This window comes from Artibeus jamaicensis, unplaced genomic scaffold (assembly GCF_021234435.1).
Source record: "Artibeus jamaicensis isolate MK-2021 breed Jamaican fruit bat unplaced genomic scaffold, CSHL_Jam_final contig_2170, whole genome shotgun sequence".
NCBI lineage: Eukaryota > Metazoa > Chordata > Mammalia > Chiroptera > Phyllostomidae > Artibeus > Artibeus jamaicensis.
Window position 1 is genome coordinate 5819394 of NW_026521445.1, and position 24276 is coordinate 5843669.

Consider the following 24276-nt stretch of genomic DNA (forward strand, 5'->3'; position numbering starts at 1 on the left):
TTTTGGGTTTTGGGGAGAGCTTCATTTAGCAAGAGGTTTAATTTTTCCTCAAGCAAATTCTGACTCATTTTTAATAGTGTCCCTACCCTTCAGTAAAGGAATTGCTGCATTTCATCTTATCACTAAAGTCTGTGCCAAGGAAGCCTCATTTTTACAGGAGATCAGTGGGGGTTAATCTGGTTGGTCAGAAATCCAGACATCCACTAGATCACATGTTACTACTGTGTGTGTTTGTGTGCATGTGTGTTATTATGCTATGTAGTCAGAAACCTAAGTTTTTGGTCCATTTTCTCGCACACAGGTGCAGTCAGGTCTCTCCTGCTCTTTGCACTGAGGCAGCCTGGGAGGACCTCTTTCTAAGAAAAGTCCAGTCGTATTCACACTCTTGGATCCAGCTTCTTGTCCATGTGATTGTCAGGCTCAGTGAACTCCGGTCTGTTTTGCTGTCCAGTCATTTAGATTAAGAGGCAGGAAAGGGAAATTTGCCCTATGTTTCCACGCCCATGTCTTGTGGTCCAGAATCTCTAACCATGGAAGCCCTACATTTGAGAGTGTTGGGTTCTGCTGAATATACTGTCTGCCCCTCCAGAACACTCTCCATCCTTTTCTACCCTGCTCTGTGCATGGGGAAGGCTGTCCTGTATGGTTTATATCAATCTGTTCCCTTCCCTTCTGTTCAGCTAATAGAAAACATCAGCAGGAAATCAGAGTGAGGGCAGAGAGTGACACTGAGGTATTTCTCCTCCCAGATCTCTCCTTCAAGGTCTTTGGTGGGCTGGTTGCATCCCTGAACTGAATGGTGTGGCTCCTCCCACGTGGCACCGTCCAAACAGTTCTCTCTCTCTCTGGGTTTTCATAATGGCTCTCTTGTTTCTAAGGTGGGTCTAGGCTTGGAAACAGCTGCAACTACTCTGTCTCTTCTGATTGCCCTTTGACGTTGCCCACACTTTTGTAAATAATCCCCTTGTTATTAAACTCTACTAAAATTACCCAATTTGCCATCTCTTACTTTTTGGGGACCTAATTAGGGCTTTGTTGAGTTGTTAATATAGTTGATGTCTTGCTTCCTATTTGGTTGTAGTCACGTGATACCTGGCAGGTGTTTGATGAGTAGTTGTTGACTGAATGAATGAGTGGCAGGATTTGAACTCCAACTGCTTCTCTCCAAACTTCTAAAAATCAGTTGAGCCTTTACATGTTTTGTTGCTTAATGCACTCTGAGTGCAATAAATGAGCATAGGTTCTATGGCTTAAGTTGTCAGGCACCTCCCCTTCTGTGGCTTTTCCCCTAGTGATTCATACCCAGGTGCTCTCCTTCCTAGAGAAGCAACAAAAAACAATAGAAAAGTTATCTGAAATACACAATATAGTAAAGGCATCATGTCTATTAAATGAGTAGGGTGATTTCTTCAATTCAAAAACAATGAAAAGATTTGGACCACAAAATAAGGAATAAACATTGGTAACTTTTACTTGTGCAGGTTATGGTTTTAAAAGAAAACACCAGATGAAATGAAGTTATAGGCACCAGTGATGATTTATGAAGTCTATGTGACTTCGTTATAATTAATATTATATTAAGCATCATAATATTATTATGTATAAGGTAAATTTGATCTAACTACCTTGTAATTATACCCATGGTTACTAACAATTTCACAACTGTACGTTCCTGTAGAAAAGAAGGAAATCTTACCCTTTGCAACAGCGCGGATGGACCTGGAAGGCATTGTGCTAAGTGAAATGAGCCAGTCAGAGAAGGACAAGTACCACATGATCTCACTCCTATGTGAACTCTAATGAACAAAATAAACTAACAAACAAAATAGAAACAGACTCATAGGTAGAGAGCAGGCTGACAGCTGTCAGAGGGGAGGGGGTGTTACGGGGCTGGTTGAGAAAGGTGAAGGGATTAAGCAAGCAAAACAAAACAACACTCCTAGACACCACTGCAGGCCCATGACGCATATTACAATTACGTGTCTGCTGTGCTAGTGTTAGAGGAACTTTTCCAAACTGTGAGATGTGAGGCGTGACTTGCAGCTTTCTGGGGAGACACATTTATGTCTCTGGGGGGATGCCTGTGGGGGTGGAGCTTAGATAAGTATCCAGCAGAACAGTCCCGAGCTCCCTTCTCATGCCCAGCCCTAAGGAAGTTCCTAGTTGTTTATGAATTTGTCCACATTAAAAGTTCTTAGAAAGAGAAATTCCATGAGGCTCCTCCCTGGGTTTCTCAGCAGGAGACTGGGCAGTATCGATTTGGCATAATACAGTTCCTCCTGGCGCAGAACCCCTGCTTTGATGATCTCCAGGGCACAGTCTTCCTTTGGAGCTCCCTCTTCTTTGATGACCGAAGAGACGGCCTTCTTGGCTGTTTCTGTAAAATGGCCAGAGAAGAGTGGGGTTATTCCAGACTAGCAGAGTCCACACAGCGAAAAGCCTGACAACACCAATAACTTAAGCATCGGGGGCTTCTTGCCAATGCTTGCTCTGCAATGTCCATGGGCCCTGTAGGAAATACACGGAGAAGACTGGGTATGTTTAGGGCCTGTTGGGCAAAGAGGGGCTTAACACAGGCCCTATGTTCCCAGATGAAGACATGTGGGGGCAGTTAGAGCTAATGAGTTGAGAGATTTGAATCATGTTCCTCTCTTGGGTGTTTGGGTTGGGGAGAGGGAGTAACATGGGGGAGCAGAACAGAGAGAAGTCATATGATGACCCAGTAGGTAATGGGAGGTGTCGGGGGCAAAAGCATAGTGCTGTATGACAATGATTTATGGATTTGCAAAAGGAAGAGATGGACGAGAATTCAGACCTTTGCTTTTCTGGCATCACTAACCGCTTTCATTTAGAAGGAGACTCTCGTGTGATCTTCTCTCTCCTTCCAAATTTTCATGTTCTTCTTGCACAGCTTCTGTCCCCCTCTCCATCCCTTCTCATTTCACCATGTGTCTCTTTCTCATTCTGTAACTGCTACTCACTTTATTTGATTACTCTTTATATAGTTTTCTCATCATGCTGATCAACTTTCACTTGGACTTACAGAAAAGTTATGAAATGTTTGCAAAGTCTTCCCTTATATTCTTTGCCCTGTTTCCCCTAATCACACTATCATATGTAACCGTCACACAATTATCGAGACCAGGTACAATGAGATTGGAACAATATTACTAACTAAACTACAGGCCCTGGTTTTTTTTTTTTTTTTTACCACTAATGTCCTCTTTATGTTCTAGGATCTTACCCAGGATTCCACTTAGTATTTAATGCTTATTTTCCATCCAATCTGTGACAGTTCTTCAGTCTTTCCTTGTCTTTCATGGGTTTGCCCATTGTTCTCTTATAATAGGAGTGGGGTAATGCATTTTTGGCAAGAATACTGTGAAAACAATGCTGTGTCTTTCTCAGTGCATCATCTCAAAGGGTTCTACACTGCTATGTCTTATTACTGGTGATGATATTAAGAAAAAGAAACTTGTATTTGATAAGTCTCGTATAGGAAAGTAATGGCCATGGAGAGTTCAAGAGGCTATAGGAGTTCATAATGAGATTAGGTGATGAATGTGGTGTCACTCAGCATATCTGGTGGTCACAATGGAAAGAAGGTGATCAAAGAATAGTCAGAGGCTTCACTAGTGACAGCCACTGCTGCCACATTCATTAAATGAGACCTAGTTCTCACTAGCTTTTAGGTCAGTACAAATGAATCAGGGAGTTCAGCACTTCCCTTACCCACAGTGATAAGGAAGACGGTCCATCTGCAGGACATTTATTCCGATGTCTTGATCTTACCTGTGTTTATGAGGCCGAGGACACAGAGAGTGATTGACACATTGACCTTGGTCGCGGAGTATTCCTTCCTGATGGAGGAGAAAAACCCATCGAGAGCAAACTTGCTTGCAGAATACGGAGCAAGAAGTGGATTAGCTATTTTCCCTAAACAATAAAGAAATGAGTTAACAAGTGATCTATTTCAGCTGTTCAGAGCTGATCTTTGCTCTATTTTTAGCAGGTTTTGTAACTCCTGTGGAGTTTTTTCACCCTTTGCGTCATAGTTTCTCTCTATGCCCCAAAGAGATTATCTTGCTGTGTTGAATTTATTAAAAAAATTATTCTTCTCCATCATTAATATATAAAGAACTCTTAAAAAATACAAACAAATCTCTTTAGAGAACCACTTCAATTCCATCCTCAATTATGAGTTTTGGCTTCAAATGACTCTACAGGCAAGTTCTAGAAATGGGTGTGTGATCCAACTGGAGTATCTGATACCAACTCATGTAAGGATGATTCAAAGAGCAGGGAAGAGGTTCAGGACACATTTTTGGTAGCCGAATCAGAATTTAGTTCCACCACTTTTCTTCTTCTGTACCAGAACCTCAATTATTTGTGTTTTCAACTGTTGCAGATACTGCCAGTATTCTCTCAATATATTTTCTGCCCTTCTTCCTTAGTAATGGACCCCCTGATGTGTGACTGGGCCAATAGTTATCTGAAATCAAGTCCACATTTTTCAGCTTCTTTGAGCTGGATGTTGCCAAGTGACAAAGTGCTGTCTGGTGGGTTGTAATCAGAAGGGTATCATGTGAGTCCTGAGCTATGTGTCTTTAAAGGAAGAAGTCGGTCTCCTCCTCCCCACTCCTTTTCCTTCTTGGTCCCTGGAGGTGGATAGGACAGCCACGGCTCCAGAACAGCCTTGGACCATGAAGTAGAAGCCATCTGTTGAGAATGGCAGAGCACTGAGAGAGTAGGAGGGAAGCTGGGTGACCATGGACCTGCCATCTTAGCCCTAAATTGCCTCCCTTCTAGACTTGATTTCCCTTATCATTTATTTAATTTACTGACATAGGTTTTCTGCATCGGAAAACTGAACCTAATCTACATTGATAGTCCTCCTCACTTTCATGCAGCCCATGTGCCAGAATTAAACTGATACCCTCCCTAACTCTAGGGGTGGCCTTGTATAATTTATTTAATCCCACTCTCCTTGTCCATAATTGATACAGGAATAAACAAATGGCCCATTTGGACAATGATACTTGAGAATTTTGTTCTTCTGGGCAAGTTTCTTAAGTGACAGTCCTGTTTCCCTTCTGCTGAGCATCGTTGTGTGTGGTGGGCGCGGGGGCTGGAATCCCTGCAGCCGCCTCCCTGTTGGCCCGTGGGTGAGGTTTGTTCTGTTTTCTCCTTCACGGAGAAGTTCAGGCTTACAAGCACTTACCCAAGACCTTTAGGGACTAATGTGTTTTAGAATTCAGAACCATTTTTTGGATTTTAGGAGGTGATACTGGGCATACATTTATATAACAATACATAAAACTCCCTGTGGGTCCTGGGGAAGCTTCCTGTAAGCAAACACTTCATTATATTCTCCAGCAAGGTATTTGAAAGCTCACACCGAGATAAAGGCTTTACGTAACCTGACTTCAGTTCAAGTTAAAGTGGTTACGTAGCATTGATTTTGAAGAAATATCCTTAGCTTTCGGAGCTTTATTTATTTATTTATTTGTTTACTCATTCGTTTCCCCATAGCTTTTCGGACTTTGGAATCTCAGATAAAGGACTGTGAGCCAGTGTAGGCTCACTGAAGGAAAAGCTGGAATGTATCCGAAAGAAGAGAAAAAGAGAAAAGCAGAAAGAAGAATCTCCCAGGTTTGCGGTTCCAAACAACCTTGGTCCATTTCACTGAAGTTTGTTTTCTATGTACCGCACGGTTCTTAAACATTTTTTCACATAGTGTTACTTTGCATGAGGCCAACTCTGCATTCTGCTGTCTGGAAAATATAGTTAGTAATTTTAGAGAGCTGAAAAGGGCAAAACCTCTCTAAAAACCCCAATTTTTATTTTTTTAAAAAAAGGTTTTGTGAGTTAAGAGACCTTGATTAAAATGGAATAACTAATATGTAACAGGATGTTAAAATATGACCTGTCCTGCTCTGATTTCAGCTGAGATGCAGAGGCTGGGAACACAGAGGCTGGGAACACACCAAAGACTCCATATTTAAATTTTTAAAAAAATTGTTTATGCTATTAGGGTTGTCCCAATTTCCCCCTCTTTACTGCTGTTCCTCCAGCTCCACCTTCCTGCAGTCAATCCCCACACTGTTGTTCATGTCCATGGGTGACACAAGTATGTTCTTCATCTAACCCCTTCATCTTCCAACCAGTCCCAACATCCCCCCAATTCCCTCGTACAACTGTCAGTCTGTTCCTTGTTTCCGTGCCTCTGGTTCTATTTTCCTCATTAATTTATTTTGTTTTTTAGATTCCAATTATAATTGAGATTATATGGTATTTGTCCTTTATTGCCTGACTTACCTCACTTAGCATAATAGTCTCCACTTCTATCTATGCTGTCTCAAAAGGTAAGAATTCCTTCCTTTTCCACTGCTGCTTAGTATTCCACTGTGTAAATGTACCACTGCTTTTGCATCCATTTATCTACTGATGAGCACTTAGGCTGTTTTGAAATCTTGGCTATTATAAATAATGCTGCTGTCAACATAAGGGTGCATATATTGCTTTGAATTGGCGCCTCAGGGTTCTTTGTATACATTCCCAGAAGTGTAATCGCTGGGTGAAAAGGCAGTTCCACTTTTAATTTTGTGAGGAAACTCCATACTGTGTTCCAGAGTGGCTGCACCAGTCTGCATTCCCACCAACAGTGCAGTAGGGTTCCCTTTTCTTCACATCCTCACCAGCCTTTGTTTCCTGATTTATTGATGATGGCCACTCTGACAGGTGTGAGGTGATATCTCATTGTGGTTTTAATTTGCATCTCTCTGATTGCTAGCAATGTTGAGTGTTTTTTCATATGTCTATGGGCCTTCTATATATCCTCCTTGGAGAAGTGTCTGTTTAGGCCCTTTGCCCATTTTTTAATTGGATTGTTTGTCTTCCTGGTATTGAGTCATATGAGTTCTTTATACATTTTGGAGATTAAACCCTTGCCCAATGTATCATTGGCAAATATGTTCTCCCATACACTGGGTTCTCTTTTCATTTTGCCAATAGTTTCCAAAGACTGCATATTCTGAAGATAGGTTCCAGATTAGGGCCCTTCCTTACATAGGACATGGTAACACAAACAAGTAAAAACAACCCCCCCAAAATGAATTTACAACACATAGACCCCCTACCACTCCAAGGGAATAAAAGGGCTGAAGCAAAGAGGATGGAAAGGATGGGAGTTAGAGAGAAGAAATGAGCAGTGTCTCAGAGGTCCTCCAAGAAGAAGGGGTGGGAGCTTCCCCTCAAGTCAATCTTTGTGAGAGGAGTTTCAAGGGCACCTCATGGAGAGCTTGTCCCCAGGAGTTTGAGATGCACCAAGGACTGATGTCTGACCAATCTGAGAGGCTCCAGTTATGGGCAGGGCCACTGCAGAGCCTAGTGCAAACCATGTGCTAACTCTCGCTGTGGGGGACCTGAAATCCAGCCCACACCCAGCTCATCATGCTATAGCCTCGCTCTAGAGTTCATCCCTTCTTCTCTGGAGGCATTGCCAATCCTGCCCCAAAGGACAGGCTGAAGTGGTGAGTGTATTCCTTGTACTCCCACAGTCTGAGGGAAATAACAGAAGCAACTGTTGTCCCAATCGCAGGAAGGACTAATATTCCATCAGGGGCCTCCCAGGAACCCACGAAAGCACCCAGTGCCAGAGTCAGTGTGGTCAGCCTCCCAGCTCAGAGAGCATGAACTTCAAACACCTGCTGTGGCCACAGGAGACCAATGCTCTGATAGCTGGGAGTTGGCCAAGTAAGATTTTCCTACCCCAACCCTCTCTTCTTCCTTGTATTCTCCCCTGTCTTTTATACAAGAGAGACTAGAGGAAGCCTGGTGAGTTATAAGAAAAGAGGGAATGGGAGGGAAGGCTGAACCTTTCTCTTTTTCCTACCCCAGGTTTCCTACAATAGCAGCTTGATGACAGGAGAAACTTTAGATTATACATGACTGGACATTTTAGTTACTGAAGTGAGGCTGTCCTGGAGACTGGAAGGAGTCCGAGGATCTTTGATTATCCTGGAGTGTTGCCATCTGCCCTAGATCCCATCCAGGTTCAGGGAAGAGCTCACCATTAGAATAGGTCTGAAGGAAAGAATCAAGTTTTTCTGATCGCATCTTACAAGAACAGCTTGCTCAACTACCAGTTAAAAAATATGCCAGAGTGTGAGCTCAACTAAGTGAAATGAATAGGTAAATAAATACCTCACTTAATATGCATGAAGTAGGCATGAAAGTGAGGGCGTTAGAAGCCTGAGTGTTTTGCCCAAGGTTAGGTTTTGATTTACACGGGGAGAATGAAGCTCTTATAGCAGGTAGATACATACAGCAGCCAGAGTTCTCTTCTGGGAAGTTTGAGAAACAAAGAAACAGAGCTATAGTGACCGTATTTTCTGAAGCTCATTATGGGACATGGGAGTATGACAAGTAAGGTGCAGTCTTTGTGATGAAAGGGAGGGACTATGTGCAATGAGCTCTGTCCCCGAAATGCTGGGACGTGGCCACTGTAGAGCCAGGAGGAGCCTGATGGCTGGCAGATGAAGCCGTGTATTGGATCTTTTTGGTGAGCAGAAGAGGTCAAGAGCAGGCCTCACTATTTTCACTAGCCCACTTCACACCTTCCAGCCACGACTGCCTTGCTGAAATTTCAGAATTATTCCCATGCCAAAGGCAGACTTTAAACTGTTTTAATCAAGAAGTTAGAAGAAAGTGTACAGGGTTGAAAGGCCTATTCCTGCCTGCTTTCAGACTTGTGGAGTGACCCAGGCAGATGCACCACACCTTCTACTGAGTGAGCCCCTCTTCCGCTTGAGGTTCACCATGCCTCAATGGCTTTGAGGCTGAGAACTCTTCCTGGATCCTGCCCTTTCCCCCCAACTCTTCCTAATTTTTCTTTTCTCAGCTGGACCCTTCATGGTCTCAATCCTTCAGTTATTTGGGTTGAGTCAGATTTTAAGATTAATCCATCTCTCTCCTTCAGGCTTTAAAGAACCTGAGGTGTCCATTAAAAGGCTTGAGACAACCCAGAATTCAGTGCTAACTTGAAGCAATGGAAATGGATGAATTGCCCAGGGAGACTACATTAAGTGAAAAGGGAAGAGGGCTTAGGATGATGAGAATCCCAAGAAACAAACCATAAAGCTGGGGAGATGAAAAAAACTGAGAAGGGACCGTCTTAAGAGCTGGAGGAAAGCAGAGAAGTGTTTTGGCTGAAGACAAGGAAGAAGTGTATGATGTTGAAACAGCACAAAAATGCTTCAGAAGATGAGATAAAACCTGTTACTTAATTTCACAAGATGGCTTGGGCAAGAGCATTTCTGTGGAGGTATGGGGCCTATGAAATGTGGCTCTGATGGTCTCAGAGCATCAGCACATCTCCCAATGCAAGAACGGAAGCGTGGACTTTAAGAAGCCCCACGGCTGAAGGGTGGGCACAAACCTGTTCTATCAGCTTTCCGTAATTACCCACACGCAGCCTAAATAGTTGTGCTTGCTGAAGGGAGAGTTGTCAGTGTCCTGTGTGTTCATCTAACCAAGGGGTCCACAGAGGCATTTGCATTCCCTTCACCTTAAGTCACATAAGCAGGGCTTCGACAGGATGATTTGGAGAACTTTGTAGGTGACCTCTGGAGTTTGGGGATGGGTATTTGATTCACATTGGAAAGTCTAAAGGCAAGAGGAAAGGTTGGAATTGCCCTAGAGTGAGAGCAAAGCTGAGTGCCTTGTGTGATCATGTATGTCCAAGAGTGGTGGCCTTCCCAGAGACGAAATGTGGAGCCTGTGGAAGGGGCTGGCCGGGGGTCACCTTCCCGGGATGATGGGTGGACTGGACCACGAGGGCTGGGCCAAGGGGGCTGGGCTTGATGCCAAGAAGCTGAAAGGAATGAGCTAGAGGAAGCATCGTTGATGCTAAAGGGGTCTCCTATGAAGAATCTCTGAGAAATCCATGAAAAAAGCCCCACAAAACCACCCTCACCTCCTCCAAATTATTAGACCTAGGATGGGGATTTCTTTCTTTTGAAATAGTTTCAAACTTAGAGAAGAATTACAAGAATAGTGTAAATAAGTACGCCCCACCCTCATGTTCCTGAACTACATGGGAGTAATTGCTATGACTGAGGTGATTACTGGACCTGATGTCCCAGTCACCCTGGACGGGTGGGCGTGCATTTCCTACACGTAGAGAATTCCCCTACATAACCACCAAAGTGAAGAAAGCAACGCAGTAGGTTCCTGGACCTGCCATAATAAATCACCACAAGCTAGACAACAGAATTGTATTTCCTCACAGTTCCTGGGACCAAAAGTCTGAAATCAAGGTGTTGGCAGGGCTGCACACCCCCAAAAGGCTCCAGAGGAGAGAGAAGCCTCCCTTGTCTCTCCCCACAGTGTAGCAGCTGTCAGCATTCCTTAAGGCCAAGGCATTGCAAACTCTGCCTATTCAATCAATCAATCACTCAATCAATCATTCGATTCCCATCTCACTCCTTCACCTGGCAACCATCGGTTTAGTCTTTCTATCTGTGGGTCTATTTCTGTTTTGTTTTGTTTGTGCATTTACTTTGTAAATGATTTTACTGGATTTTAAGGTCATCCAGTAAATTTCTGTCTCTGACTCATTTCACTTGGTATAATACTGTCTAGGTCCATGCTGCTGCACATGGCAAGACTTTATTCTCTCTTACTGCTGAATAGTATTTCATTACATATATACCACTACTTCTTTACCAATTTATATATTGATGAATGTCTTGGTTACTTCCATATCTTGGCTATCATTAGTAATGCTGCAATGAACATAAGGCTGCATATATCCTTTTGAATTAGTTTTTTTAAATAAATACCCAGAAGTGGAATTGCTATACCCCAAAGCAGGTCTATTTTTAAGTTTTTGAGGAACCTCCATACTGTTTTCCTTAGTGGCTAAATTTGCAGCTCCACCAACAGTGCACAAGGTTTTCCTTTCCACCACATGCCTGCTAACACTTGTTGTTTTGTTGATTTATTGATGATCACAATTGTGACAGGTGTGAGACGGTATCTCATTGTGGTTTTAATATGCATTTCCCTGATGACCAGTGACGTTGAGCATATTTTTCTGTCTGTTGGAGAAACATCTGTCCAGGCCCTCTGCTCAATTTTTAAATTGAATTGTTTGCTTTTTGGTTTTAAGTTGTATGAATTCTTCATATAATATGTTCTTTATATAATCCCTTATTGGGTGTATCATCTGCAAATATTTTCTCCCATTCAGAAGGTTGTCTTTTCATTTTGTTTTTTTATTTCCTTTGCTGTGCAAAAACTTTTTATTTATTTATTTTTGAAAAGATTTTATTTTTATTCATTTTTGGAGAGAGAGAAATGGAGGGAGAAAGAGAAGGAGAGAAACATCGATGTGCAAGAGAAACACCAATTGGTTGCCTCTCGTGTGTCCCCAAGTGGGGACCTGGCCCACAACCCAGGAATGGGCCCTGACTATGAACCAAACCTGCAACCTTTCAGTATGCAGGATGACACTCAATCCACTGAGGCACACCAGCCAGGGCAAAACCTTTTTACTTTGATGTAGTTTATTTTTTTGTTTGTTTCTCTTGTTTGAGGAGATATATCCAAAAAGATATTGATAAAAGCAATATCGAAGAGTTTACTGCCTTCTTTTTTTTTTAGGAGTTTCATAGTGTCAAGTCTAACATTTAAGTCTTTAACTGTTTAGAGTTTATTTTTTGTATATAATGTAAGAAAGTGGTCCAATTTTATTTTTGCATGTATCTGTATATTTTTAAAAATGTTTTTATAAGATATTTTTATTTATTTATTTACAGAGAGAGGGGAAGGGAGGGAGAAAGGGAGAGACACATTGATGTCTGGGAGCTACATCAGTTGATCACCTCTCACACGCCCCCAACTGGCCAGCAACTGAGCCAAGTGCCCTGACTAGGAATCAAACCAATAGCCTTTTAGTTTGCAGCATGGTGCTCAATCCACTGAGCCACACCAGTCGGGGCTGCTGTCCGAATCTTTACATGGCCTTCTCCTCTCTTCTACTGTCTTTGTCTTTTCTTCTGTCTCTTATAAGGACATTTGTCATTGGATTTAGGGCCCATCCAATAATCCTGGGCGCTCTCATTACAATATCCTTAGTCACACCTGTGAAGACCCTTTCTCCAAACAAGGTTGTAGCTGAGCCCCTGGTAATTGTCTCTTTATTAAATTTATTGGGGTGATGTAGGTCAATAAAATTATATAGGTTTACAGTGTACAATTCTATGACATTGCCTGTATATTATGTTGCATGCCCACCACCCAGAGTCAAACTACTTTTGTCACCATATATTTAATCCCCTTTACTCTTTAGTATTTTCCTTCCATCTGGTAACCACCTTACTGTTGTCTATGTCTATGCGTTTTTCTTTGTCTTATCATTCATTTGTTGCTTTCAGTTTTATATCACACATATGAATGAAATCATATGGTTTTTGGCTTTTTTGGTCTGATTTGTTTCTTTTAGCGCGATACTGTCACCATCCACCCAGTTGTTGCAAATGGCAATATTTTGTCTTTACTGATCAGCGAGTGATATTTCATTGTATATCTGTACCATGTGTTCTTTACTTAGTTATCTGGACACTTTGGTTGTTTTCAAGTCTTGGCTACCGTGAATATGGCCTCAATAAACATGGGGGTGGGTGCATATATCTTTGCAAATAAGTGTTTTCAAAGTTTTCAGCTAGATAGATACCCAGAAGAGGGATGGCTGGGTCCCATGCTAACTCTAGTCTTAATTTTTTTGAGGAACCTCTGTACTGTTTTCCATAGTGACTGTGCCGGTTTCCATTCACACAGGCCATGAATGAGGGTCCTTTTTTCTCCACAACCTCTCCAACACTTGGTATTATTTGTCTCTTTGATAATAGCCATCCTAAAAGATATCTTACAGGTTTTTTTAATCCTCACCTGAGGATACGTTTATTAATTTTGAGAAAAATATTGATGTGAGAGAGAAGCATTGACTGGTTGCCTTCCTTATGCTCCCTGGCTGCAGATTGAACCCACAACCTAGGTATGTGCCCTGACCAGGGATTGATCCTGCAACCGTTTTGGTGCACAGGATGATGTTCCAACAAAGGCACCCTGCCAAGGTTTATGGTTTTGATTTGCATTTCCCTTGTGATTTTAGTGCCCCTACTATTTTTGGCAGCTAGAATTAAATAATTTAATTCTTAATTAGGCCCTTGTTCACATGTTAACCATCCTTTCTGCTCAATTACTTTTGTTTGCATGCACATAGTCATAAGTTGCTGATGTAGGGTCTCTTTGTCAAGCAGGAGAGAACTTCAGGGTTGTGAAGAGAACTTACGAGTTTCTTTTGTTAAAGAAAAGAATGTCTTCAAGGTGGCTGTCAGCAGCTGCCAATGTCTGGTAGATAAAAGCATCATCTATGACTTCAGGGACACAGAATTCTTAGTTCCCTGAAACACTCCCTGACATAGTCTCTAGCTGCATAAAAGCTTATTGCTTTTGCTTTTTGAGAGAGACACGCTTCAGAGATCTTGCCTTGGCCAAATCAAATAAACATTTCTCCATCTCCAAGCACAGATGTCTCAATGTTTTGGGACATGCAAAATACCTAAGCAGTGGTCACATGAACTTTAATTGTGGGAGGTGATTCTGCAACAAGGTCATGTTCATAGGTTCAGGGACCTAAGATGTAGACATGCCTTTTTAAGGGCCACCATTCAACTTATTAGATTAACACTGATATATCTGGTCCGCAGACTGCATTCAAGTTTTGCCACTTGTCCTCATAATATCCTTAATATACATAATGTCCTATAGCAAAGGATCTGACTGAGGATCTGACTGAGCATTTAGTTGTCATCACTCTTCAGCTTCTTTTAAGTTGGAGCATTCCCTAGTATTTCTTCGACTTTCATCACCTTGACATTGTTGATTATTGCAAATGATTTTGTACAAGGTGATATGCTAGTGCTGAATCATACATAGTGGATTATGAGAGCTGATTGCTCGGTTTCCAAGAATTTGGTAGGCATGTTAAAGTCATGTTGAAATGGTCATCATGAAATTCTTTATACTTTGGAAATGCTACATATAAATTTTTTTTATTGTCTCCCTCTGGAGAGCTAGTTGTTAAACATTTACCAGCACACTACTGATAAATGTCCCTCAGTTTTGATTTTTATCTGCTGTTTCCTCATGATTTGATTCAGGCTATGTATTTTTTGGCAGGATCACAGGGTTTACTCTATTTTTTTCCATTTCATATTTGTAACGTTGACAGTGAGAACTTCATCCTCAACGTATATTATTTCTTTGATTAATGGCCCCTGCATAGGATTATTCTTCAGTTGCTTCTGTGCCCTCTGTGTGGACACCCTCCTCATCCCTACTGGACACTAATACCCAATACCAGGCCACAAGGACGCCCTCTTCCCTCCATATTGAGCTGCCCCAGTGCAGATGCCTTCATTGCTTCTATTATTCTGACACCCTCGCTGGTCTGGTGTGACCCAGGTTCTTCATCTGAACCAAGCTACCATTGCTGCCCCTTGTCTGTATATCCTTCTCATCTCATCTCAGTTGTGATATTGCAAGTCAGGCTATCATGGATGCTCCCTGACACAAAGCTGTCCCATTCTGCTTGAGACAGACAACCTGTGTTGACAGGGCACTATTTACGGAAGATTATCCAAAGGATGTACTAGAGACTCAGACAACTCTACCACTGTCTCCCCTGCTTGTAGCCTAACTCAGCCCTCTCCATGGCCTTGCTGATTAGACCTGAGTCAATAATTGTCCCTCTCTAGGCTGGATGACTTTGTGGGACTGACTGGCAAAATTCAGCTGAGCCACTTTGCTACCTCTTCTTTGGAAGGAATTTGGAGTTGGGGGATTTGGACACCAAGAGTCTTGGCAATGGGGCGGAAGTCAAAAGTGTACTGAGGCTTATTGTGCTGCAAAAGGGACGGTGGCGGCCAGGCCGAACTAGGCACCCAGTGAATCAGAGGCTCCAAGAAAGGAAGAGGAGCAGATGTGCTGAGAGAAACAGGTGTGGCAGAACTGTGCTCTCTCAGGGAGATCCTGGGGCGGCCTTGTTCCCTGTGGTTTCTCTACTCCAATTCCCGTAAGGCCAGCTGTGTCCCCAAGGATGGACTGAGACAGATGTGTGCCCAATATAGGCCAGTGATTTGGCACCCCTTCAAAATAATCTTCATTGAATATGGTTCAACATTTACTTAGAGATAACAGGGCTGGACTAATTCTCTAAAGCCAGAAATAAAGGGTTTATTATATATATATGTATTACATAGGCATTTCTGAGCCAGAAAACTTCATGGAAAAACATTAAATAATTGAAAACTCATATAGTTAAATCAACTATACCAGACATCTGTTAGATTCTGACTTCCAGCTGACTGTAATGCCTGAGTTCAGGCATATGTCAGCTATTTTCAGCATTGGTAGCTATACGTATAGGTTCATAGTCACGCTGAAAAAAAATCCCATCATAAATGCTTTTGTGTATTCTTGGTTTTTATATCTATGACTTGATCGATGATTATTCCTTAATAGGTTTTTAGCATTACATTTGCTGGATGAAATGATGGGAACACCTTTTAAGGCTATTGATACATATTGCCAAATTGCTGTAGACAAAATGAAAAATGAAGGACTAGACTTTAAGAAATCAATTGTAAAAATCTGTTAAAATGAATAACAGCACCATACACTTTCCTACCAAGAGTATATAAGTGTTTATTTCACATCTACCATATTTTACTGGGCATAATGCATACCCACATTTTTATGCACATTATACACAGGATTATTATGCCCATTATTATACCCATGTTATGTAATCATTATACCCATGTATAATGTGCATCTTTATTTCCCCCAAAGAAATTTGGGCAAAAAGTGCACATTATACATGGCAAAATATGGTACTTTGTGGAATTAACATAGTTTTCAATAGTTGACAATTTTGTAGGCAAACCAAGAAACGAAATAAAACAATGAAAAACAAAAACAACTCCCACCATGGTATTTAGTCATTTACTTTGGTAGTTTAGCTGTTTTAGTCATTTGAATTTGTTTACTTATGAGGTTGAGCACAAGTTCTGTCCTCTTGAAGTCAGCCAGAGCAGAAATATTTTTGTTTTTTGGGGGGTACTATAAACATGTGTCACCTACTTTTCTTTTTATTCCTATAAAATTTATACCAAGCTTGCTACAATAAGTAGTTCTAAGTATATAAAATGAAAAGTAAAAGCCCCTTTCTTTAAACACAGTTTGGCTCATACTATATTAATACATACTGTTTTCTAAATTATTTTTCCTTTGAACATGTGCTTTTTATAGTCAGTATGTGTAAACATTTACATATTATTTCACTACAATTTAAGAACTAGTTGCTAGTAGTGGATATTCATGTTGCTTTCGTTTTTTTTTTTTAATTGCCTTTAAACAATGCTCTGCCAATCGGCTGATGCTGGAATGTGGGCTCCATGATGACCAGCACCTGACCTGGCCATTTTTGCTCACTGCCATAGCCCTGGCAGCTGGCATAGGGCCTCAGAGTGTGCCCTCAATTCATATTCTTTGAAGAAGTGACTGAATATATTTGGAGAGCACTTGTGCAAGTTTATCTGCAGAATAAATTTCTCAGATGTAAAGTTATGCTCTCTTTCCAGTCACTTCTCATCTTGTGCTACCTTAAGTGGACTTCACATCAAAATCAATACTTATCTCAACAGGAGTTCCCCTTGGGTCAAGTTCAACTATATAAAGCTATATATTCACACCATGTCAAACTCACTTTTTATTTTCTTAACTTTATCTTTAGCTGTTTTTAATGATATGTCTTGTCAAAGTTTACAACAAGAAGCTGTATATGAAATCGATTTGCTATATTTATTGTTAGAAAGTTTTGCAAACATCTCAGTGGGCAGGGATGTATCAAAATCATTCACATAATAGAAAATACAAATTGCCTAGAAACACATGACAATGAAATTCATTCATTAATTACTCAACTTTCATTAAATATCCACTCCCTGCCAGGTGCCATTATAGAAAATAAGAATATGATGGTAATCAAAATATAAAATACCACTGCTCTCAAGGGAACAGGGACCTCAAATTCCATCTCACAAGGAAACAAATTCACATAATATCTACATAATTCCTTCCATATTTGTGGGTTCTTCATCAATGGATTCAACCAATAGCAGATCAAAAATATTTGAACACAAAGTTATGTTGGGGACGTGTACTATGTAGTTAGGCCTACGATGGTGCATCTGTATTGAACATGTATGAAATTTTTCTTGTTATTGGTCCCTAAACAATACAGTGTAACAACCATTTATGGCATTTACATTGTATTAAGTATTATAAGTAATCCAGAGATGATTACTGTGTTTTCTGGGAGATTTAATGTGTTCACTGGGAGAAAAAAGTAAGGCTGACAGGTGAGAAAAATATTTATTTAGGTTTTTTAATTACAATTCAGAAACACAGATTCTGGAAGCAACCAGAAAAGTGTCTTGTCTGGAGATCAGCATTCTGTTACATTAGCTGATACCAGGAATTATGATTGAAGGGAAATTTATTTTTTAGAATCATTGGTTTCTCATGAACATCTCTTTCCATTACTGGGAAAGAAACATTTTTTTTTATATAGTCCTTAAAAAGCACAGCTATTTTGTACAGCCTTAGAAAGGTTCTTTCTCAACAAATAACTTGGTTTTTTTTTTGCAAGTCAGCAAGGTCAGTGTAATTTGTTTGTCCAACAACATTGATTCCAGAGTACAAGATGAAGTCACTGTGGTCATCTCTTTTCACAAAAGTACACAGGAGGATATAAGTAAGTTATTTGCAAATACTATGCCTTTATTTTACTTTGCTAATTAATTAATTAAAAATATTTTTTCCATTACCATTTAGTCCCCTCATATTTCTCTCCTCCCCCCACTATTACCCTATGCCATTTAGAAGAAGGGATTGAGTATCCATGTGTTTTGCTATCCTGGGATGATGGTGATGGTGTCCTGGAGCCAATCCCTTGCTGACACTGAGGGACGATTGTACTAAATACCTTTTACTTTCACGTATAAAATTGATAGTTGCTGAAAACTTTGTTAACTCTGAAAAGTAGGTGTGAGATGAACACTTATATGTACACTCAGGGTGGAAATGGGACATGATGCTCACAGTATTCATTTAAGTTGAATATTTTGTGTATTTAAAAATTCAAGTCTTTTATTTTTCATTTTGTCTAAAGAAATTTGGAAATATGTTCCAATAGTCTTTAAAATATCCCCATCATTTCACCCAGTAAATCTAGTGCTAAGAGTTTGTGAAGGAAATAATCATCAACTTAGTCATAGATTTACGAACAAGAACATTTATTGTAGAGGTTTTAAAATTGCAAAACATTGCAAATAACCTAAATAAAAATGGGGACAGACTTGTAGATGGAGAGCAGGGTGATGGCTAAGGTCGGGGAAGAAGGGGCTGGAGGGATTGAGCAAAAAGGAGAAAAGACTCATGAACGTGGACAAGAGTGTGGTGATTGCAGGGAAAGGGGAGTATAAGGGTACTAAATGGTAATGGAAAAAAATACAGTCAAGATTAAATTAAAACATAAAACATCAGCTCCTTAAAAAAAGAAAGTAACCTAAATATCTGGCAGGATAAAGATAAATTGTCCTATATTTGTATCTGTATTGATATGTGTATCTACCTGGAAGAAAAATTTTCAAAATATTGGCATGATTCCATAATCATGGAATCATTTTCATTTCATTAAAATGAAAAATTGTAATGAAAATTTTAATTTCATTTTTCAAATTTTATGGTGTGTGTTTGGCTTTTATAATCATAGAAACATTTAAAAAAGTTGTTGGGGCATTGTTCTTTCAGTTACTTTGTGCCTTCAACTTACAATCTTTTATGAGAAATTTATTTAAGAAATCATTTGGTTTCTGCAGTCCTTCCTTCTTTGAATATAATCATATATATGCTGACCCAATTCTTTAAGTCAAGAAATTCAAGAGCCTAATTTGAAACTTAAGCACAGCATCTGCGTTGAGTGTAATTTTGACATTTTTATATTCTTTTTTTTATTAAAAACTACTTTTCTGTTTGTATATTTCAATTAGAGTATATTTGTTGTAGGTCTTCCCACAATTCCTTGGTGAGTACCCATGACTAGGTGAGTGATGGCAGAACCTTGCTATTTTCATCAGGAAGTACACTTGGTCGAAACCAATGGTAACAGGGTTAAGCAGCTGTGACTACTTCATTTAAACTCTATCCAGCTTGAAAAGGGGGAAATGGGGAGCAACGGTTGTCATAGATAGCATTTTTTTGGTTCTCAGCCTGCATTAGATTGTCACTGTCTTCATCAGTGATAAATCTCCTCTCATCCCTCTTGGGGCAGTAATGCAGGGGTGGTTAAATAAAAACTGAGTTTGAAGGAGTCCAGGAGGATCTCTGAATCCTTCAGTTTCTACCTAAACATAATCTCTTGAATTTAGGCAACAAATGAAATTTTTATGTCTAATTTATTGATTCGTACTCTGATCTCCTTTTTGGTCTTTATCCATGCCCTATCCATGACATAGCTATACACACGTACTTCATCTCCCCATATTTCTCTCCATTCTCCTCCAAATAGGCTAAACCTGCCCCAGTGCCCCTGCCCTCCTTGTAAACACCTGCATTCACAGTATAAACATGTCCACTCACCTGGGAAATTGTGGTTTCTGAAAATTATTTCTTAGGTACTTGTATGTAAGGGTAAGATTCATCTTTTCTTGGAAGAACTAGAACAACTTAATGAGAACTCAACCATCCTCTTCCTACTCTGGTTTCTAGGCTTCTTTTTGTCCTAGACCTTCACCTTGCTCCTTGTTCCCACTGCTCCCCAATGCATATCCAGACATTTAGGAATTCATTGGTCTACCTTTTAAGAAAAAGTGGTAGGCCAGAGCTGAAGGCAGGGGTGGAATTGATATCTGTATATTTTTGTCTTTATGCAAAACATCACAACATCATTATGGGCATTCTAAATCCTCTTAGTTGATATGTGTAGGTGAGAAATACGTATTCTTTTTTCCTCTTTGTAATGCTGAATTTTTAAAATAGGTTTAGACCACACAGGCAGCTCTTAGCTGACAAACAGCTAAGACCTTAACCTTAAGGTTCAACAAGTGACCTCATACACCGGCCTGAATTTTCCCATAAAAGCATTGTCTTATGAAGGATTTGCCAGGGTGAGGTTAAATGGAACCTGAGAGGAGAAAGGTGCAGGGATGAAGAGGCTGGTCCATGGTTTCCCTGAAAGGAAGTAAAGAAGGCATAGAGAAGCATGGGTTCTAGCCATTATGCGTGTAACTGGTGTGATGTGCCATAGTTATGGGGTTCACAGAGCCAAGGAGAATGACAATGGAATGACCTTTACTTTTCTAAAATGGAACCTATGTCATGAAGACCCATTTTGACTAATGACAAATAAAAATTTTCTGTTTCCAATTGTTCTCTCCCCAACCCAGTGGTTTTTCCCCAATCGATTTGGAGTATTGATATCTCTGTCTCAGTTTATTTCACGAATGCCATGTAGGCATTCTTTTCCCATTATTTCATCTACCCTGCTGTCCCCTGCGCTTCTCCCTGATGGAAGGGCCTGGGGTGTGTGTGTTAATTGTGTGGGGTGCACATGTGGGGTGGCCTGAAGGGAATATTGCCTTCTAAACTTTAACAAAATTTAAATTAAATTTATTGGGGTGACATTGCTTCAGGTTTTTCACCTAGCACCCTGACCCTCCTCACTCTGCTTCTGACAGCTGTCAGTCTGTACTCTGTAGCTATGATTCTATTCCTGTTTTGTTTGTTAGTTTATTTTGTTCATTAGTATCCACATATAAGTGAAATCATATGGTATTTATCTTTCTCTGACTGGCATATTTCACTTAGCATAATACTTTCCAGGTCCATCCAAGGTGTCGCAAAGGGTAAGACTTTCTTCTTTTTATGTCACAGTAGTATTCCATTGGGTAAATGTACCATAGCTTTTTTATCCACTTATCTACTCATGGGCATTTAGGCTGTTTCCAAATCTTGGTAATTATAAATAATGCTACAGTGGACACAGGGGTACAGACAGTCTTTCAAATTAGAGCTTTGGGTTTCTTTGGATTTATTCCCGGAAGTGGAATCACTGGGTCATAAGGCAGATCCATTTAAAATTTTTGAAGTAATTTCACACTGCTTTCCACAGTGGCTGCACAAGTCTGCATTCCCACCAATAGTGCATGAGGATTTCCCCTTTCCACATCCTCACCAGCACTTGTTATTTGTGAACTTATTGATGATAGCCCTTCTGACAGGTCTGGGGTGATATCTCATTGTGATTTTAATTTGTATTTCTCTGATGGTTAGTAACATTGAACATCTTTTCATATGTCTATGACCCTCTGCATGTTCTCTTTGGAGAAGTGTTTATTCAGGTCCTTTGCCCATTTTGTAAAATTGAATTGTTTGTTTTATTTTTTTGGTGTTGAGTTTTTAAAGTCTTTATAAATTTCAGATATTAACCCCTTATCAGATGTATCATTGACCCCATTCAGTGGGTTGTCTGTTCATTTTGCCAATGATTTCCTTTGCTGTGCAAAAGCTTTTTAGTTTGATGTAGTCCCATTTGTTTATTTATTCATTTTTATTTCCTTTGCCTGACTGAGGTGATCTATCAGAAAAAGTATTGCTATGACAAATGTCTGAGATTTTACTGCCTATGTTTTCTTTTAGAATTTTTATGGTTTTGAGTCTAAAAGTTCCTTAATTCATTTTGAGGGTTTGTGTGTGTGTGTGTGTGTGTGTGTGTGTGTACAATGTAAGGAGATGGTCTAGTTTCATTTTTTCATATATCTGTCTAATTTTCCCAATACTAAACAGAGGAAGGGAAGAGAGAGAAAACCCCTCAACCAGCCAGGGCCCAATACTATTTTTTGAATAGATTATATTTACTCCATTGTATGCTCTTGCCTCCTTTGTCAAATATTAATTAACCATAAAGGCATGAGTTTATTTCTGGGTTTTCTGTTCTGTTTTATTGATCTGTATGGCTGTCTTTATGCCAATACCAAGCTGTTTTAATAAATTATTATGGCCTTGTAGTAGTTTATCAGGTAGCATGATTCCTCCAACTTTGTTCTTCTTTCTCAAGATCACTGTTGCTACTTGGAACCTTTTATGGTTCCATAAAAATTTTTGAAATATTTGTTCTAGTTCTGTGAAATGACATTGGTATCTTGATAGGAATTACACTGAATCTATAGATTGCTTCAGATAGTATTGACATTTTAATGATGTTAATTTTCCCTATCCATGAACACAGTATGTGCTTCTACTTATTTGTATATTCAATTTCTTTCTTCAGTGCCTTATAATTTTCTGAGTATAGGTCTTTCACATCCTTGGTTAGGTTTATTCCTAGGTATTTTATTCTTTTTGAAGCAATTGTGAATGGGATTGTTTTCTTAATTTCCCTTTCTGTTAGTTCATTATTGGCATATAAAGTGCAAGTGATTTCTGGATATTAATTTTGTACCCTGCTACTTTGATGAATTTATTTGTCAGTTCTAGTAATTTCTTGGTGGAATCTTTAGAATTCTTTATGTACAGTACCATGTCATCTGCAAATAAAGACAGTTTTACTTTCATTCCAATTTGGATGCCTTTTATTTCTTCTTCTTGTCTAATTGCTATGGCTAGGAGTTCCAGGACTATGTTGAATAATATAGGTGAAAGGAGATATCCCTGTCTTATTCCTGATCATAAGGGGATTGCTTGTAGTTTTTGCCTGTTGAGTATGATGCTGGTACTGGGTTAGTCATATGCGGCCTTTATTATGTTTATGTATGTTCTTTCTATTCCCACTTTGCCAAGAGATTTTTGTCATAAATGAGTGCTGGATTTTATCAAATGCTTTTTCTACATCTATTGATATGATCTTGTGGTTTTTATCCTACATTTTGTTTTTGTGGTGTATCACATTTATTGATTTGTGAAGGTTGTACCAACCTTGTATTCCTGGAATAAATCCCACTTGACCATGGTGTATGATTTTTTTGGTGTATTGCTGTATATGATTTGCTAATATTTTGTTGAGGATCTCAGCATCTATGTTCATCAGGGATGTTGGCCTGTAATTTTATTTTATTGTAGTGCCTTTATCTGGTTTTGAAATTATGCTGGCCTCACAAAATAAGCCTGGGAGTCTTCCTTCCTCTTTAATTTTTTGAAGTAGTTTGAGAGGGTGAGGTATTAGTTCTTTTCAGAATGTATGGTAAAATTCACATGTGAAACCATTCAGTCCAGGATCTTTTTTTTAGGAGTTTTTTGATTACTGCTTCAATTTCACTAGGTATAATCTGTCTATTCAAAATCTCTGATTCTTCCTGATTTAGTTTTGGAAGATTGTATGTTTCTAGGAATTTTTCCATTTCATCCAGGGTGTTCAATTTGTTGGCATATAGTTGTTTATAATGTTTTCTCACAACCCTTTTTATATCTTTGGTGACAGTTGTTATTTCTCCTCTTTAATTTCTGATTTTATTTATTTGGGTCCTTTTTTTCTCAATGAGTCCTATAAAAGTTTGTCAATTTTGTTTATCTTTTCAAAGAATCAGCTTCTAGATTCATGGACCTTTTGTATTTTTTTAAGCTCTATTTCTTTTATTTCTGCTCTGATTTTTATTGTTTCCATTCTTCTCAATTTGGGATTTGTTTGTTGCTCTTTTTCAATTCCTTTAAGTATAAAGTTAGATTGTTTATATGAGCTGTTTTTTGTTTCTTGAGATAGGCCTGTAATGCTATGAATTTTCCTCTAGGACTGTTTTCCCTGTGTCCCAAAGATTTTGGGTTGTTCTGTTCTCATTTTCATTTGCTTCAAGGTATCTTTTGATTTCTTCCTTGATCTCATTGTTGACCCATTCATTGGTCAGTAACATGTATTTAGTTTCCATGTCTTTGTGTATTTTTCAGTTTTCTTCTTGTGATTATTTCTAATTTCATGGCATTACAGTCAGAGAAGATACTTGATCTGGTTTCAATCTTAAATTTATTGAAACTTGTTTTGTGTCTTAACATGTGTTTTATCCTAGAAAATATTCTGTGTACACTTGAAAAGTATGTATATTGTGTTGCTTTGGGGTGAAATGCTCTGAAAATATCAATTAAACCCATTTGATC

General features: G+C 39.5%; 2 protein-coding genes across 2 annotated transcripts in view; one reads left to right on the forward strand and one right to left on the reverse strand.

Annotated features, from left to right (window-relative positions):
- Positions 1-1446: 1446 nt before the first annotated feature.
- Positions 1447-24276, reverse strand: part of HSD11B1 (hydroxysteroid 11-beta dehydrogenase 1) — a 33258-nt gene continuing 10428 nt past the window's right edge. The window contains exons 5-6 of the mRNA XM_037136975.2: positions 3793-3936; positions 1447-2377 (exon numbers count right to left, since the gene is read on the reverse strand). Coding sequence (XP_036992870.2) covers positions 2160-2377; positions 3793-3936 — 362 coding nt within the window. The 3' untranslated portion in view covers positions 1447-2159. The remainder of the gene's footprint in view (positions 2378-3792; positions 3937-24276) is intronic.
- Positions 5533-24276, forward strand: part of LAMB3 (laminin subunit beta 3) — a 120936-nt gene continuing 102192 nt past the window's right edge. The window contains exon 1 of the mRNA XM_053658605.1: positions 5533-5652. The gene's annotated coding sequence lies outside the window, so the exon portion shown is untranslated. The remainder of the gene's footprint in view (positions 5653-24276) is intronic.